The 19,056-nt window shown below is 37.7% G+C and overlaps 2 protein-coding genes across 2 annotated transcripts; both read right to left on the reverse strand.

Annotated features, from left to right (window-relative positions):
• Nucleotides 1-568: 568 nt before the first annotated feature.
• Nucleotides 569-1,018, reverse strand: LOC149189091 (uncharacterized). The gene has a single exon (XM_089410120.1). It carries the CDS (start codon nucleotides 1,016-1,018, stop codon nucleotides 569-571), a length of 450 nt encoding a protein of 149 aa, XP_089266246.1.
• A 996-nt stretch (nucleotides 1,019-2,014) lies between these two features.
• LOC149189092 (uncharacterized) lies at nucleotides 2,015-2,857 on the reverse strand. Its single transcript, XM_089410121.1, has one exon. The coding sequence runs from the start codon at nucleotides 2,855-2,857 to the stop codon at nucleotides 2,015-2,017; it is 843 nt and encodes a 280-aa protein (XP_089266247.1).
• Between the last annotated feature and the right edge of the window lie 16,199 nt (nucleotides 2,858-19,056).

Genomic DNA, 19,056 nt, shown 5'->3' on the forward strand with positions numbered 1-19,056 from the left:
TAGCCAGATATGAGACTGTGGATCCCAGCTAGAGATTTGATCTAGATAGTGGATACCCCTATTGCTGAAAAAATTTAGAATAGGGATGGTTTCTTCGTGCCTGTTTATTGGCTACTGTCCCACGATTTTATCAGCCCCAATATTAATACTAGCTCCTCCCATGGGGACTTTGGATATATTCTGAGTCATGAATGGAATAGATTTTTTTACATAATCACCAGATTTTTGAAGAGTCTCTGTTGGGAATATCAGAGTCGAGTAACTGCTGTCTGGGGAAGTTCAAGTATTTGGTTTCCAGAACCCTTTTCCACCACGAAGAAGGACCAGTTATGAGCCTCCAAGAAATATTTCCACCAAAGGCTAGATTTAAGAACTTGGGAGACCTAATACCGAGACCTCCTCTGTCCAGAGTTTGAATGACATGTTTCCAGTTGACTAAGTTGAACTTCCTTTTGTCGTTCTTCCCTCCTTGCCATAGGAAATGGCGGAGAACAACTTCCATTTTGTGATGAAAGGTAGCTGGGGCTTGGTATAGAGAGAAACGATAGAGGGGAAGAGAAGAAATACCTTATTTAAGGAGGATAAGGCGGCCTACTGGGTTGAGCCACAGTGATCCCCATTGCTGCACCTTCCGCTTCACCTTGTCAATGATACTGTCCCAGGTTCCAGCCTTCAGAGGTCCTAGGCTCACTGGCATGCCCAGGTAAGAGAAATGGGTCCAATCCAAATTGCAGGAGACACCAAAAATATTTGCGATATTGTGAATGACCTGATTTGAAGTATTCCATCCATATATACAGCTTTTTAGCTGATTGACCAAGCCTCCAGAATACCCCATAAATTGATCAAGTAGTTTCTTGAACCTCCTTGCTATTGTAGTGGAGGCCCCTCCAATTAACAAGGTATCATCGGCAAACTGTGAGTGATTGATGTTCTTGGCTCCATTCCCAAATTTGATTCCAGTGATGAGACCCACTCTTCTGTTGTAATCCAGAGCTTGACTGAAGGATTCCGCCATAAGGATAAAGAGATAGGGAGAAAGGGGGCAACCCTGTCTAAGACCCCAGGAGGATTGAAAGGCTTCACCAGGTCTGCCATTAATCAGAGGGGAAATCCAGGGCCTAGAGATGCAAGCAGTGATAAGACTAATGAAGGGCGACTCAAACCCCATCTTTTTAAGAACAACTATAAGGAAGGAATGCCTAACTCTATCAAAGGCGTTGGCCAGGTCAAGTTTGAGGATAAACCCTTTCTCCTTCCTGGAGAGGCTCGAATGAATGGCTTCTTGCACTAGAAGAATGGAATCAGTGATTTGCTTGTTGGGCAAGAAACCTCCTTGGTTTTTAGAGATCAAGGAGGGGAGGAGGGGTTTGAGGCGAGATGCTAATATTTTGGACAGAATTTTATAGGAGGAATTGCAGAGGGAAATGGGTCTAAATCGGGGGAAGGAAGTGGGCCGGTTTTCTTTAGGGATAAGAGCGAGAAAGGTGGCATTGGTGTAACCGCCTATTTTACCCTTTCTCTGAATCCATCTGATCATCTTGATCAGATCCTTTTTTATTAAACCCCAGAACGCCCTGTAGAAGCAAATAGGGAATCCATCAGGCCTAGGGGCCTTATCAGGATTCAGATTCCAAATCGCTCTTCTGATTTCCTCCTCTTCAATTTCCTTATTCAGGCTGTCATTCATCTCCTTAGTGATTCCTTTAGGTAAGTGTTGAAGCAAATCGGAGTAATCCTCTTCTCCTTTAGTTTCAGTTAAAAGGTCTCTGTAATGCTCAGAGGCAGCCTTTCTGATGGCCTCTTGGGTGTTGTGCAGATTTCCTTCATTATCCAAGATTGAGCTTACGTTGTTCCTGAGCTTTCGAGCGGTGGCCTGTTTGTGAAAAAAGGTTGTATTTTTATCGCCTCCTTGAAGCCAGAGTTGCCTAGACTTTAAACGCCATTTGGATTCTTCCTCCCTATTTATGTGGCTTAGCTGTGAATAGAGAGTGCTTTCTTGCTCCTTATTGTGCTAAGAAAGGCCATGTTCTTCTATCCTTCTTTGGACGCTCTCTAATTCATTCTTGATTTTCTTTCTGGTCTCCTCAGGTTCCTTGTAGTTCGCTTTTGCCCATTCCTTAATCGCCTGTTTGGTTCTTCTTTGTTTAGTTTCCCAAATGAAGCCTGGTGAGCCTTCTACATGCTGGTTCCATGTCCCCTGAACAATTTCTCTGACTGCTGGGACCCAATTCCAGAGGGGACTGTATTTAAACGGTATAGGTCCGAGGGGGAAATGAGTTTCCAGTGTGAGGGTTATAGGATAGTGATCAGAGGCTGAGGTAATAAGGACACTAGCATAACCTATGGAGAAGGAGGAAAGGAACGAAATATTGATTAAAAACCTGTCGAGCCTTTCCATTATATTGCCAATGCCAAGCTTGCGATTGCTCCAAGTGTACCTGCGGTTTTTAGGAGCAACATCCACTAATTCATATTCTTGACTAATAGTCTCCAATCGGCCTCTAAAGGGATCTGGAGTGAAACAACCTCCCCATTTTTCGTTGGCGTGTAAGACAAGATTGAAGTCGCCTGCCACTATGATATTTAAGTTTAACTCCCCATCAATGCTAGCCTTAAGATCATCCCAGCAAATTTCCTTTTCTCTGTAATGGTTGGGGGCGTAAACATTATAGATGATTACAGTATGGTTGTCTATTCTGCTGTCCAGAGCGGTTCTGATCCAATGCTGATGAAGATTTATTGAAGTGCAGTTCCATTTACTGTGATCCCAGATGGTGGTGATTCCTCCGGAAGCTCCTCTTGAATCACTGGTGCATCCTTTGTATTGTTTCTGCTGATCTATTATTCTTCTCATTTCTTGCTGGTCTTGTTTTGTCTCATGAATCAATAAAATATCTAGCTTTTCATTATGTATTAAATCTCTGAGGGCTGCGACTTTGGAGGGGTGCCCTAAACCCCTGCTGTTCCAAGACAGGATTTTCATCATTGGGTATTTGGCGTGCGGAGAGGTGCTCGCCTCTCTTGATCTTTGTGACTTGTCTCTTTCTCTTGATGCCCTAGAATGAAAGATTCTATAGGAGTTTGCGTACCTATGGCTATGTCTTTCTAAGCGTTCTCATCCCTGTGCTGCTTGGCTGATTTTCTACTGGGTCCAGGTTTCTTATAAGTGTCGCTGGAAGTTCCATGATCTTTAGAAGAGCTTCTGGTTATCCTGGAGAGAGAGGGCTTAAGGGAGGCCTGCGATGAGATGATATGGGAGGGGTGAGGATCGGAAGGCTCGGATAAGACCAAGGGGGGCAAGGAGGGATCCTCGGAAGGAGGTTCAAGGGAAGAAAGGACTAGAAAGGGATTAAAAGAGGAGGGGAGGGGCAGATCAGGAGGGGGAAGGGCAGATGAAGAAGGGGAGGAGGAAGAGGGACGCGATGCAAAGGGAGCAGGAGGATCAGATTCCAAGGGAAGCTTGGAAGGAGGGGCAAACTTCTTCTTTTTGACTAATTCCCAATGGCCTTCTTGTTTGCCGCTCTCTGCATCAACAAGTTTAGAACATCTATTGGCAAAGTTTCCGTATTCGTGACATACCTTACATTTAAATGGTATATGCTCGTAGTCTAGTTGCTGGACATGGCTCCATTTGTCCACTTTCAGTTTTATTGCTTCGGGAAACCCTTTGTCAAGATCCACTTCGACATAGATCCTTGCGCAGGCTTGCATGTTGTCCTTCGGTTCGCTATGGTCAATATATTTGCAAACAACGTTCCCAATGGCTCGAACAGACTCATCTCCCCAGCGGTGGAGAGGGAGATGAGGGAGACGGACCCAAATCGGAACAACACTGGGGACATCCAGTTCAGGGTCAAAGTCTGGGGTCCATTTGTTGAGGTAGAGGCCCCTGGAGTCCATGAAATAGGGCCCATTTCTGAAGATTAAATCCTTATTCTCTTTGGATTCAAAATGGAATGTGTAATACCCTTTCCCACAAAACCTAATGGATATTTTCCCTTGAATTTTGTGAGACCAATTTCTTTCAACCCATCTTTGAACTGTTATAGGAGAGGGCCAAAGGCCTATAGATTGACCTATGAGACCTTTTTCAGCAAGAGACAAAGCCGCCATGCGAGGCAGGACTGGAGGTAACTAAACTTCCTGGAGTACATCCAATTTCTTAACAAATCTTAAGAGTGCAGGTCTGGGGCGTTGCGGAGGGGGGGATTTCACCAAATTTGAGAAGGCTCTTTGAGGGTCGACTCCCTCCAGAGGAGAATCCGAAGGGGCCATGGCAGGAGGCCAAGGCCCAGGCGGCCGTGGAGCCGGAGAGTAGATGCATTCTTAGAGAGTGCACCCGGGCCAGAGCTTCGATCCTGAGCGGCATCGTTAATGCATGTAGCTGAACATTTGTTATTTTATTTATTATTATTATTATTATATTTTCTTCATTATTTATTATTTATTTACTATTATTATCTTTTCTTTATTGTTTATCATTTATTTTCTTATATTTTAATATTATATTATATTATTTCTTATTTCTTATCTTTATTATTATTAGGGGACATTACATACTCCCCCTCTTTAAGGAACTTCATCCCGAAGTTAAGTTGAGTTATTTAACATTTTATTTATTTAGTTATTTATTACTTCATGTTTTCCCTACACCCTCTGCTGAACTAGTATAACCAATATGCATCGAAAGTTTTCACAACACCCTGGAAATCTCAAAGAATCTCTGTCCTTTTTCCCACTTTTGGAACCAGGCATAAACCTCCTCGATCTGTATCATAGTCCAAGGCTGGCCCCAAGGCTCGCGCCTGACTCAGACCTCATCTGGCCCAAGGCAGACATCCAGTATGGTACTCAATGACTCCGAGCATCTCGCAAGGCTGGCCCACTCCCTCCACAACTACTAAGGCACACAACCCCAGGCATCGAAGTCCATACACCCCCACCAGACTTCGGCATCCCAATCTAATACTAAGCACCTAGCCTACAATATCAGGCATTTGGCCTTCTCAAGATGGTCTCATAGCCCCTCAAGAGCTATCCATCAAGAGCTATACAAGACAAAGGAACCACTGGCATATGTAGTGTTGATTGAGTTTGTCCCCAGCCCATATGGTGTTACATACTCTCCCTCGCAAGTATGGGCTCCCACGAGATCATCAAATAAACGGCCCTCTCGGCCCATTTGTGGAGTTCCTATCAGTCACCACATCTCAACATGCAACCACTGCATTAGTTATAATCATAATATCATAGACAATAATCCATATGCCAACTCTTGCATGTCATCGTGATAACATACCATTATTGTTAATCACCACATTCTCATGTTATAAAATCTTCTTGCAATTACCACACGCTTCACATCATAATATCCTCATAAGTTACAACATCAACATATGAATATCAAAGACATATCATCACATAATAAATGAACCACATGTCAATATACCTCATATCATAACATCATAATCCCTATGCATATCATATTAACCATGAGCATACTACATCATTATCATAAATAAGTAAGAACTACAAGTGCATCATGATCCTCTCATCAGAATTATGTCCAATTACCATATATCATCACATCATTACAACATTCTACTTCACATTCCTATGTTGACATAACAATTAATTGAAATCATGATATATAACAAAATTATTTGTTTAATTTAAACTCGCAAAATTAAATAAATATAATAAGAAATTATCTATTTATAATCTCTACTACTAAATTATATCTATATATAATATTAAAAAAATATTTTTATTAGAAATATCAATTTACTCCCACACTTCAATTCTATTATTTTATAAAATTATTTTACAACATTTTTTTTAATCTCACATATATATATATATGATATATTAGAACTTAATAATATTCAATAATAATAAAAAAACACATCATTAAAAAATTCCTATTACACTTTTATATCAACCAAAAATATAAATATAAATGTTAATCGTTACGTACAACATTAATGTAACATAAAGGATTCACTTGTCACTCTTGAATTGAACTCCTCCCGACTTTTATTGAGAGTTGAGAATAAGAATTTAAATAGATTTAAGCAAAAGGTCATAAGAGTTAATTATTGCATGAATGTATTTTAATAAATTGAATATTTCACACTATGAATATCTCATTTCCCATAGAAAACGAATACTCAACGCATTAAAATCACTCAATATCTTAAAGTTTTAAATATATTGTTATTCAATTCATAAATATTTATTTAAACTCAATATTATTTTATTTAGATATGAATACAAAGATAAACACTACATTTTGTTTGTTTTGGAATATCCACGGTGAAGAGTGACTAAATTTGTTTTTCCTGGCCTCAATATAGTATCATATATTTCGATGGAAGTAAGGGAGGTTGCCATTTTAATACAATTTTAAGAAAATGGGCTTAAAATTTGGATCTTATAGATCCTCCGCCCCATCTCGCGATATTAGATTGTTGAGAAAAGTCTCTGTACGGATGCACTCGTACAAAGAAACAAGATGCAAATATGCTAAAATTTTAAACGCGTAGTCTTCTTTATTCAATAATTCATAATCAAAGGACTAATATAAACGAAGCAAAACAATGAATTTCCAGCGTATATTCTACTGGCAAGGGAAATTTAAGGAACGAAAAGAGGAATAACGTATTGTCGGAGCATGATTATTAAAAACTAATAATCACACTATGAAGATTAAAGAAAAATGGGGTATAATTACTGAAAACGTTGAGGAACTCCCAAAATTCAATACTAAAATAGCTTCAGCAAAATAACTATCTCGACAATAGGATCATCCTTTTGCAATATATTGGAATGGGGTGAAGGGACTAACAATAAAGCGGAAGCCATGTCTCTATATGGTCTTCTTCTTTTTTGTACATTCCTTAATATTGATTCCTTGTAGATCTATGGAGACTCAAAACTCATAATAGACCATGTAATCGGTAAGATTTTCATAAAAAATCTCAATCTGTCCAAATCGATGAACAGAATCTCTTCTATCTGGAAATCTACAAAGGATTACTCCATCATCCATGTCGACCGATCCCAAAATATTCTCGCAGATTAACTATCAAAGAAAGGACTCCTCACTCAGACTGGAGAATGGAATATGAGCATATCACTAGGGAACGTCTTGCATCAAATTTAGGAATTTTCATTGCTGGGTATATAATGATCTTCCTACATGCCCTGGTATGTATCATGAACCTGTCTTTCAGATTATCGTCAAATGTACATGTATTTCAGGTTCTAATATCGCCAGTTGTGGGTATGTTTCCACTCTACAGAAACTATATATGATTGGTATCTAGAACATTAGTATTTGTTATACTGCAGTATTATTTCCATATACTGTATATACCGGGCCACAAGATATAGCCTCTCTATCTTACTATTTGTATTTGGAACAATATTATATAATACTATCAAGCTTTTTTTCTTACTAAAAAAAACTATCTCGATAATCAAGTTAACTCAACGACAACTCGAGTTATTAAATAATAAGGAAAAATAGAATTGGTCGTTTATGACAAAGCTTAATAAATTTACTAACCAAAATCGCTGAGTAGACTGATTGTATTAATTTTAACCCTGAGTGAACTAAGCCATGGTGGGCACATGAGACTATATTCGACGCAACAATTTAAAACAACATGAGCTTTCTCGAAATTTAACTTCCTTCACAATTGCATCAATTGAGAGGTGGATCACATAAGGATAGAAAACTTGAAAATTAAATTATTTGACAATCTTTCGAAAGACTCAAAATTTAATAATCCATAACTCAGTTCCCTCCTGCGTGGAGGCACACAAAAAATTATTAACACTACCGAAAGTTACAAATAAATAAATCTTATTGCGTTTCATTATTTCAAGGAAGAGAATCGAGTATTGTAGATTCGATTTCATTATAATATATCAGGAGAAAACACCTGAATGTAAAAGGAATAATTTATGGGCTATCAAGCAAGGGTTTTAATAATCAAGGAAAGAGGGGCTTTACAAGAATAGAGAAAATCTGGTGGGTTCGTGTGTGTTTTTTGTTTTTTTATTCTCATCCTTCCATTTCATCACCAGTGAAACTGTCTGAAAGCCCGGTAATAGATGATCATTTTATTGGCATCAAATACCATGTTGGTACCACGTTGCTTAAGTCCACCACCGAATTTGACGACAAAACTAAGGCAACAAGTCAAGGGTTCAAAACCCGATAACTTCCAAACTCCACACGGTATTAAAACTCTCTTGCATCAAGAAATTTAAAAATTGTTGCATGTCTTTACACAATTATTTAATGAGTTTTAAGTGTTTTATTGATTTTAATCTATATTCTATATTTATTATACCGTCCATTGTTTATTTAATTATCAAACTTCCAAATATGACATTTTGATGTTAATATTAGAATGATCGTAAATTTATTTTATATATATATATATATTACCATATAATTAAGATGAATGGTATGGCGGTCGAGTCAAAATGCACAATGAGGGGACTTCAGGGTTTTCGGATGGCGGCCAGTCAACCAATAGATGGTATTGAGTAGGTATGGGGAACCGTAGGACAAAAATTGGAAACCAATAAAATACCACTCAGTTAAAGTCGAAGTCACCCATGAAAAGCCAATAACACATCACTACATAACGAATATAATATATGATGTATAATGGTGTTATGGTTGCAAACTCCAAGGGATCATATTTATTTAACCATCTATATAATAATATTTAACTAAAAATAATATTTTTTTAAAACATGATGATTTTGAAGGTATATATTGTAAAATGAAAAAAAAAGGTGTATTATTTTTTTTATTTTTTATTTTATTTCACAAACATATATTTAGAAGTCACACAGAGTTGAAACTTTGCTCTGATACCATATGTAACAATTCCAAAATTAAAAGATGCAACTAACTAGATTAATCATGCGAATTATAATCAACACGCAATTTATCAACTATTTAACATCAAATTTCGGAAATATGAGCAGAGACAATTTACCTGTGGTGATGATATTCTTTACTTGTGATTTTGGAGTTGAACGCTATTTGAATTCTGTTAACCGCAACAAAGTTTTGGGGACGACTCTTCACCCAACCGTAGGCTCAGTTGCACAAAATCTTGCTACAACTAGCCACCCCCGAGCCCTTAATCAACGTACTACTGCTAGGGAATCCTTTGTCTCACAACACTTTTCTCCCAAGAAAATGGATGATGGAATCATGGAATGATCTCTCATCTTCCTCACCGTCTATTAAATAGAGCAAACATTGGAAGGGGCACCGCATGCACACACTCCATGTGTCAACATGCAACTTTTATTTCTTTATTTTAAGTTTAACTTAATTTAGTAATTCTCTTAATATAATTTTTTCTTATTTTATTCTTTTTTACTTTTTTCATAACTTTATTTATTTTTACTATTTTTATAGTTTTTTTTATTTAACTTTTTCTTATTTTAATTTACTTTTTGTAAACTTTACTTAATTTTTTTTTTCTCTGCAAATACTAACTTCTATTAACTGTGAGACAAAATATTTTTACATATGGTTGAGGCCTCAGGAAACATAGTTTGAGGGCACTCAACAGAACATAACTGCTCCCTTACAAACAGAAGCTTGGGAGACCAGTTACAAAGAGCAAGAGACCAGATGAAAGACACAGAGAGACATGTTTAACTGAGAAAGATAGCTGAGCCACAGAACCCAAAATCAGTACAAACCAACGTAAAATATAACACTAAATCCCCAGCTGGAAGCCAAAAATTACAGGTCATGCGCACTAAAACCAGGCGGAGAGCCTGAAACAGTTGCTGAAACAAAAAGAGAGAGAGGCAGTCCCAGGTGGCGCTACCCCTCCTTTGCCTTGCCATAATTCTTCTCCTCTACCATACCTGCACCACCAGTCTTCAAACTTTCATTGTCGCCCAGATCGCTGACAGGAATTTCCATGGAATGGCTCGCTTCACCCTGAGTCCCTTCCTCAACAGCATGTCCTATAACTTCCAGTGGAGGAATAATTTTGAGAAATTCCTCCTGACCGGACTTCTCACGATTCCAATTCTCCAGACTATCTTTGTCCATGGAATGCTCACTGCTTTGGGAAGGCTCAGGAGCAATGCAAGCCAGAGGGGTGACCTGATTATCCTCTTTCGAAAGAATAATGGTGATGTGAGCAGTAATAAGAGGCATGTTCAAATTACTTTGAAACTTGAAGTGTGTGGTTTGGAAGGCACAGTTCGGGATTGGCCTACACCCAGAGCTCAGAGGAGGCACAACCTCGTGGATGGGAGGGGGATTGATGGATGCCGGATTAGTTTCCACCGTATGACCGGCCGAGGAAGGCAAACCACTCTTACGATGCCCTCCTGAGCTGTGTTTCTTGCCCGAACGAACCATGGTGACAAGTAGGTGGTCGGGCGGCGAGATATTATAGACAACAGAGACGACATAACAGAAACGGTTGAGGCGATAAGGATGCCAGACAGAAATCCCCAAAAACACCTCAGACAACACCACAATGCTTCCAATGCGAAAATCCAGAACAGGAGAGAGCTTACCCTTGGTAACGTCGCCCTGGAGCTTGCCGCAGTGAACCAGAATCAATCCATTAACCTCAGCTTCTGCTAACCAGGTTCCGTTGCCGCAGAACTGAGCAAAAGGCGTGATGAAAACACTGGAGATCGACATGATTTTAACCCAGAGAATGCTGCGTCGAACAGCGCGAGACATTAATGTGTATCTGCAAAACGAGCCTACCTTAATACCTTCCTCCTGCTCGCATAAGGTGAGGTCTCGGGATGCCACGCTGCTCTGCAGCTGGCAGTACCAGACCTTAATTGCCTGCATGATTTCCATTACGGGAATTAATGTCACCCGCATCCGGGGTAAACTTTACTTAATTTTATAGTTTATTTATATTTATATTTATTTAGAACTCTAGTATTGTTATTTATTATTTTATTCATTTATTATTATTATATTTTCTTAATTATTTATTATTTATTTACTATTATTATCTTGATCATTTATTTTCTTATATTTTAATGTTATATTATATTATTTCTTATTTCTTATTTTTATTATTATTAGGGGACATTACAAACAATTATTTCATAAATGTAAATGAAGTTGACATTAATTTTTGAAATTGAGTGAATTTTATTTTTATTTTAAATCTAACATTTTATCAACTTAACCATTATAATATATATAATGTGAATTGATCTAAGATTATTCAGGTTTCATCTTAACTCCACGCTTCGAGGGTTTAAATATCTTTTCACTCTAAATTTGCATATGGAATCTAAGATGCATTTACAGTGGTTTAATTATTACTTATAAATATAAATATGATTATTAATTTTCGCTTTTTTTAGTCTTAATTAATTTGACTAAGTTAAAATGCTTTATTGATAATTATAATTATTAATTATTTTTATTTTATTTTATTTTATGTTCACCCAGTGAAAATGTTAAACACTGCAACATTGCAGCCATTCTAGGCTCGAGAGCGCCTCTGCAATAATTATAATTATTATTTTATTTTTAAAATTTAAATGTTATTTTATTTTGAGTGCATCAAAATGTTATAGCATTTGTACCATACTGAGAGGAAGAGCATCTTTGGAGGCAATAATGATTTTTCTTACATAAAATTATATTATCATTCCATGTAAAAAAAATCCATTCCTTATCCACCTCACCCCTTTCAATTCATCTCTCTAAATAAAATAACCATTCCCTTTCATAAAAAAGATTTGATCTCTCAAAGCTTAGTAGATGGAGAATAAAACTAAAGCTGTAATCAAGGAAAATTTGACAATATTTTAATAAAATCCTACGGGGATTTTTGTAAATCTAGGCTATAGCTATCAAATTTCAAGATTTTAGGTGCACATAAGTTTTTGATGGTGTTGAATCCATTTCCACCATCAAAAACATGATTCAAACACTGCTATTGCAAGATTTCTTGAATTTTTTTTGCCCAACTTCTAGCTACTTTTAGTCATTTGAGCAATTCCTATAAACGACTGCAAAAATAAATATAAACAAATTTAATTATTAATTATAATAAATTATAATTATAATTATAACTATAATCTTTTTTATTATTATAATAAATTATAATTATTAATTTTTTTTGGGTATTTTATTATATTTTTATATAATTTAAACCCACATAAAATTATAATTATAATTTTTTTTTTTATAATTTGATAAATAAAACATTATATATTATTGTCTGAACCATATTAAGCTGAATAGACTTGTCACACTGATTTTTCTTATATAAAATTATATTATCATTCCATGTCTCAACCATATTAACCTAAATACTCTTGTCACAATGGTTTTTCGTCTATAAAATTGTATTATCATTCCAGGTAAAACACTTCATTAGTTATGCAAGACATCTCACCTCTTTCCATTCACCTCAGTTATCTATAAACGATTATATTCACAATGCATATAAATGATGATATTCAATGTGTGAGAATGTGATTGTGTTATTCATATTTTTCACTCTTTTCACTTAATGAAAAACAAAACCAAAATGTGTGCTGGATCACTCTCGAAATTTTGATTACAACGATGTTCAGAAATAAAAAACTTTGAAAAAACAAAATCTTCGAGAATTCAGAATCTGATACACCGATATCTTTTTAACACACAAAATCAGAGTACCACTTTTATTTATATCGAAAATTCAACCTCAACTGTCTTAGCTTCCAAAATTTACACTCTGCACCATTGTAGTGTGATTAAACCAGAGAGACTGATTCTAGCCGAAGATCATCACATGATGAAAATACAGAAAGGAAAAACCTCCACGGTTGAACGTGTGGATACAAAAACCATACTCGATATTCACTGTAATCACATTATTGATTTCCTCTTTTTCATCTGGGCTTTGATCTGGTCTAACTTGTACACTTCGGGGATACTACTTGTAGCGGGGTCTGCAGAGTGGAGCACGACCTCAAACAAAGACTTTGGAGGCCCGTCAGGTTACCTACCGATTCTGGGAGCATCAAGAGATTGAAGCACCCAGTCAAATCAAGACTTTGGAGGCCTGTCAGGTTCCCCACCGACTTTGGGAGCCTCTGCAGATTGAAGCAACCAAACAAGTAAAGAGTTTTAAGGTTCGTCAGGTTCCCTACCGAGTCTGGGAGCGTCTGCAGATTGGAACACCTGGCCAAGTAAAGATTTTGGAGGCCCATCAGGTTCCCGAACGACTCTGGGAGTGTTTTCAAAGTGGAGCACCAGTCCAAGCCAAGACTTTGGAGGCCCGTCAGGTTCCCAACCGAGTCTGGGAGTGTTTGCAGATTGTAGCACGCAGCCAAGCCAAAACTTTGAAGGCCCCTCAATTTCTCGACCGATTCTGGGAGCGTCTGCAAATTGGAGCACCTAGCCAAGTTAAGAATTTGGAGGCCCGTTAGATTCCCGACCGAGTCTGGGAGCGTCTGCAAATTGGAGCACCCGGCCAAGCAAAGACTTTGAACCGTCAGGTCCCTGACGGAGTCTGGGAGCGTCTGCAGATTGGAACAGAAGGGCAAGTGAAGACTTTGGAGGCCCATCGATTTCCCGACCGAGTTTGGGAGTGTCTGCAGATTGGAGGACCAGGCCAAGCAAAGACTTTGGAGGCCCGTCAGGTTCCCGACCGAGTCTGGGAGCGTCTGCAGATTGCAGCACATGCACAAGCTAAGACTTTGGGGGCCCGTCAGGTTGCCGACAGAGTCTGGGACCGTATGTAGATTGAAGCACGTGCATAAGTCAAGACTTTGGAGGCCCGTCAGGTTCCCAAACGACTCTGGTAGCGTCTGCAGCTTGGAGCACTCCAAGTGAAGAATTTGGAGTCCTGATAAGTTCCAAAATTCATTTGAAAAAGTTTCAAGATATCCAGTGTGCAGAACAACTTTTACGAGGCCCTTGAGCTTGTCAATGGACTTTGGAACTTTTGAAAGGGGAGCATCAATATGCAATTCCCTCAATTGCAGAGGTGCCTGCAATGTTCACATGCATTATTAAAGTGAGTTTGAACCTCTACAACTTTTTGTCATTGTGGTATATGATAACAAAAACTCAGTTCAACAATTTTTACAATATGAAAAAAAAGTAAATAGATCTGTTTAAAAAACGAAAAACAACACTATACGTGAGATTCATGTCGCCAGAGTCTTTTCAGTCGTCGCCCCTCTATATGCAACACTCTTAAATTCTTTAATGGAATCGAGCGAGGTAAAGAGGACTTAGGACAACGCTCCCAACGGAGATATAATAGTGGTGGTGACTGTTCACTGCTCAATACTCGTTCAACAGAATGACTTTCAGCCCTAAGCAGCTGCAACCTGCTTAGGTTGCATCTGCCGGCAAGGTTTTCCAAAGATTGTTCAGGGCAATTTCCGTGAACCATGCTAATTCCATGCACCTGAATTGTTCACCCAGAGCTGTTAGAAACAAGATTGAAAACATTGGGTGTTGAAATACTAATTTCAACAGCTGCGTTTATTTCTGAAAACCGCCTGAGGATTCCCCGCACTGCCGTTCACGGAAAGGTGGTATTTTTCGAGGGGGCAGCGAGCATATTCAACAGCTGACACGTGCCTAAGTGGTTTTGCAAGTATAGCTTTCCCCGACGGGTAAAATTCAGTCAGAAAGGGCCGTGCGATATTACTGACAGTCGTAGGATTAACGTGGAGTAAAATCCACAGTTAATAAAAAAAACATATCGCCATACTAAAGTAATTAATGTAATTTATTTCGGTCAGTAAATGTAGGTAAAAGCTTTTAATTTTATTAGTTTTATTAATTCACGGGTGTAATTTTTTTTTACGGCACAAGTCAAACAAAAGTTATGTTCTGTTGTTATTTTTTTGTTGAGGGTCTTGTAATATACGCAGCAGTGTGAGTGTCCTGTGTTTGTTCAGAATGAAAACCCAATATGCAACAGCGCGTATGTAAGAAAAGTTTTTACACACAACAGTGTAAACATATATAGAAAAGAAAAAAACTACACAGCAGTGTTGATTTTTTTTGAGAGACAAAGTGTTTTGTAATGCACAACAGTGCAAAGGCAGTGAGTTAATTTTTAAGCAGAGACAGAGTGAATTTTTTTTTTGGAACTACATCTGAAGAGTTCTTGGTGAAATCCCTCTGTGAGAGGAAGAATTTGTAACAACAGTCTTGTTAATGAATACAAAGTCTTTTTAGTGTGTGAAACTCTGTCTTCCTGAGACAATTTTTTCTTTGTTTCTCTGTGTTAAGAAACATAGCATTTTTCTCTGTTCATTTTTTTTTTGGAATTATCAGAAATTCCCAACATGGTATCAGAGCTTGTCCAGACTCTTTGAAGGTGTCAAAGAAGCTGAAAGAAGGATTTCTTATTGCAGCAGCTTCTCCAGCAGAGTGAAGACTCAGTCAAGAAAGAATCCAAGATATTTCTCAAGTTAGTTTTTTGTGTTACTGTTGAGGACAGTTTGTTATTTTAAATACACAGTCAAGTATTTTGAAGCATAGTTAAGAGTGCAAGAATTCCTAGAGCCAGCACTAGCATGGGTATCTGTAATACTCAGCTCCCACAATTTAATGGAAAAAACTATGACTATTGGGCAATAACTATGAGAGTTTTGCTTGCTTTCTAAGACTTATGGGAATTTGTTGAGGATGGTTTTGAAGAACCAGCAGATGAAGATGAGTTTAATGATTTAACTCAGGCAGAGAAAGATCTGTTGAAGAGCTATAAGAAGAAGGATTCTAAAGCCCTCTACTTTTTGTATCAAGCAGTGCATGAGAGTGTGTTTCCAAGGATAGAAGCAGCCAAGACATCCAAAGAAGCATGGCAAACTCTCAAGATAACCTATCAAGGCATGGAGAAAGTGAAGACAACAAAACTACAGTTGTTGAGGAGAGATTTTGAGACTCTCTGCATGAAGGAATCATATAATATTGACTCATTCTTCACACATGTGATTGGTCTGGTCACACAGATAAGGTCTCATGGAGAAATTCTTGAAGAAATGAGGATTGTGGAGAAACTATTGAGGATCCTACCCTCAAAGTTCGATGTGATTGTCACCACCATAGAAGAGACAAAGGATCTCACAAACTTCTCAGTTGATGAACTACATGCATCACTGATAACACATGAGCAGATATTGAGTAGAAATGAAAACTCATTTCTAGAGCATGCCTTTAAGACCCAGATGTTCTTTGGAAGAGGAAGAGGTCAAGGCAGAGGAAACAAGAGAGGAAGAGGCAAAAGCCAAAACAGAGGTGGAAGAAACAGTCTAGCAAATGCGCAAGGAAAAGGCAGCAATCCAAATCAGAACCAAGGCCAAGGCAGCAGTCAACAAAGTGGACAACATCATGCTCAAGGACAAAGGTATGATAAATCCAATGTCCAATGTCACTATTGTAAAAAATATGGGCATTATGCAAATGAATGTAGGAAGAAGCAGCATGATATGAATAATAGAACTAGTGCAAATTTCACTAGAGAAAATATCAGCCAAGATAATTTGTTTTTAGCATATGATATCGCTGAAGCAAAGAGTGAAGATGTATGGTTTCTAGACTCCGGTTGCAGTAACCATATGATAGGAAACATAGCCCTGTTTTCTATGTTAGATCAGAGTGTGAAGTCACAAGTCACACTAGGGACTGATAGTAAAGTTTCTGTTATGGGAAAAGGAGAAGTAAAAGTCTTAACAAGGAAAGGTGAAAAGAAAACCATATCAGATGTTTATTATGTTCCTGGAATGAAATGTAACCTCTTAAGTATTAGACAACTTGTTCAAAAGGGGTACAATGTTTTCTTTGTGGATGATGTATGCACTATCATGGATAAAACACCCAGCAAACAATGTATTGCTGAAGTGAAGATGATAAGGAACAAGATGTTCCTCTTAGAATCAAAGCAGATTTAAAAAATGGAGAAGAAATAACAGCAGTGACACAAGAGGCTTTCCAAAGCAAACCAAAAGATGAAAATTGGTTGTGGCATTTGAGATTTGGACATCTCAACTTTGGAGGTCTTAACTTATTGAATAGAAAGGGAATGGTAAGAGGATTACCATTGATAGAGAAACCAGACAACCTTTGTGAAGGTTTTATCTTGGGGAAACAACACAGAGAAAGTTTTCCATCATGGAAGAGCATAAGGGCAAAAGCACCCTTAGAGATTGTCCACTTAGATTTATGTGGACCGATGCAAACTCCATCACTTGCAGGAAACCACTATATACTAACATTTATTGATAATTTTACTAGAAAAAATTGGGTTTATTTCCTGAAGAACAAAAGTGAAGTGTTTGAAAATTTTTGCAATTTCAAAGCACTTGTAGAAAACCAAAGTGGGCTACATATTAAAGTTCTAAGAAATGATAGAGGAGGTGAGTATATCTCCAAAGAATTTCTACGTTTTTGTAGAGAAAATGGAATTCATAAGCAGTTTACCACTAGGTACACTCCGCAACAAAATGGAGTTGCCGAAAGGAAGAATAGGACAATCATGGATATGGCGAGGAGTATGTTAAAGGCAAATCATTTGCCAAATGATTATTGGGCTGAAGCGGTACACTATGCAGCATACATTTTGAATAGATGCCCTACCAAAGCATTTATGAACATAGTACCGGAAGAAGCATGGAGTGGGACAAAGCAAGGAGTCACCCACATGAAATTTTTTGGATGTGTGGCTTATGCACACATTCCAGATCAACTAAGGAAGAAGTTGGACAACAAAGGGGAGAAATGTATTTTCATTGGATACAGTGAGGAATCCAAAGCTTATAGGTTGTATAACCCATCCACCAAGAAGCATATTGTGAGTAGAGATATTCAGTTCATTGAGGAGGAAGCTTGGAATGGAAGCATAGAGAAAACAATGAATGTTAAAAACTCTTTGTCACATGATGAAGATGATGAGGAGATGGCTGAAATACATTCCCAAACAGCAGCACCAATACAAGGGCAACAAGAGACACCCTTGAGGAGAAATGAAAGTGCTTCTCCAAGCACACTACAAGGAGGAAATTCAAGTGCTTCTTCAAGCACTTGTACACCAAATGAAAGAGGTAAGAAGTTCAGAAATTTAAGTGACATTTATGAACAAGAGGCAACAAATGAAGGTATGAATTCTTTGTTTGCTTTATATTGTCATGTTGATGACCCTGTTCATTTCAAAGAAGCAATTAAAGATAGGAAATGGATAGAAGCTATGGATGAGGAGATCAATGCCATAGAAAGAAACAAGACATGAGATTTAGTTGAACTACCAAAAGGAAAGGAAGTCATTGGAGTTAAATGGGTCTACAAGACCAAGAGTAACGCTGAAGGCAAAATAAAAAGATACAAGGCAAGACTTGTTGTCAAAGGATATAAGCAGCAACATGGAAGAGACTATGAGGAAACTTTTGCACCCGTTGCTAGAATAGAAACCGTGAGAGCAGTGCTATCCATAGCAGCACAAAACAAGTGGAAATTTTACCAAATGGACGTGAAGTCAACATTAAAATGGAGTGTTAATAGAAGAGGTTTACATTGAACAACCTCTAGTGTATGAAAAGAAAAGCCAAGAGCACAAAGTGTGCAGATTGAAGAAAGTTCTTTATGGGCTGAAGCAAGCACCAAGAGCGTGGTGCAGTAGGATAGATTCCTATCTACTGGAAAATGGATTTGAAAAGTGTGAGGGAGAACCCACCCTCTACATCAAAGAAAATGATGGTAAAATATTAATTGTTGTGTTATATGTTGATGATGTTATTTTCACAAGTAATGATGATTACTTTATAGAAAATTTCAAAACAATCATGAAAGAAGAATTTGAAATGACTGACATGGGTTTGTTGAGATACTTATTAGGAATAGAAGTAGAACAAAATGGAAATGCGATTTTTATCTCACAAGCGAAATATGTAAATGAAGTGTTGGAAAGATTTAATATGCAGGAGAGCAAAGCAGCAATCAGTCCCACAGTGATGGGATTAAAACTCAGCAAAGAGGACAACAACAAGGATTTTGATCCTAGT

The sequence above is a fragment of the Pinus tabuliformis genome, chromosome 3_1 (genome assembly GCF_031772625.1).
Source record: "Pinus tabuliformis cultivar Carrire ecotype Pingquan chromosome 3_1, CPIR1, whole genome shotgun sequence".
Classification (NCBI taxonomy): Eukaryota; Viridiplantae; Streptophyta; class Pinopsida; order Pinales; family Pinaceae; genus Pinus; species Pinus tabuliformis.

What these genes read in the sequence shown, in the direction of transcription:
- LOC149189092 (XM_089410121.1), bottom strand. Translation starts at nt 2,857, where the DNA reads ATGAGAAGAATAATAGATCAGCAGAAACAATACAAAGGATGCACCAGT.
- LOC149189091 (XM_089410120.1), bottom strand. Translation starts at nt 1,018, where the DNA reads ATGGCGGAATCCTTCAGTCAAGCTCTGGATTACAACAGAAGAGTGGGT.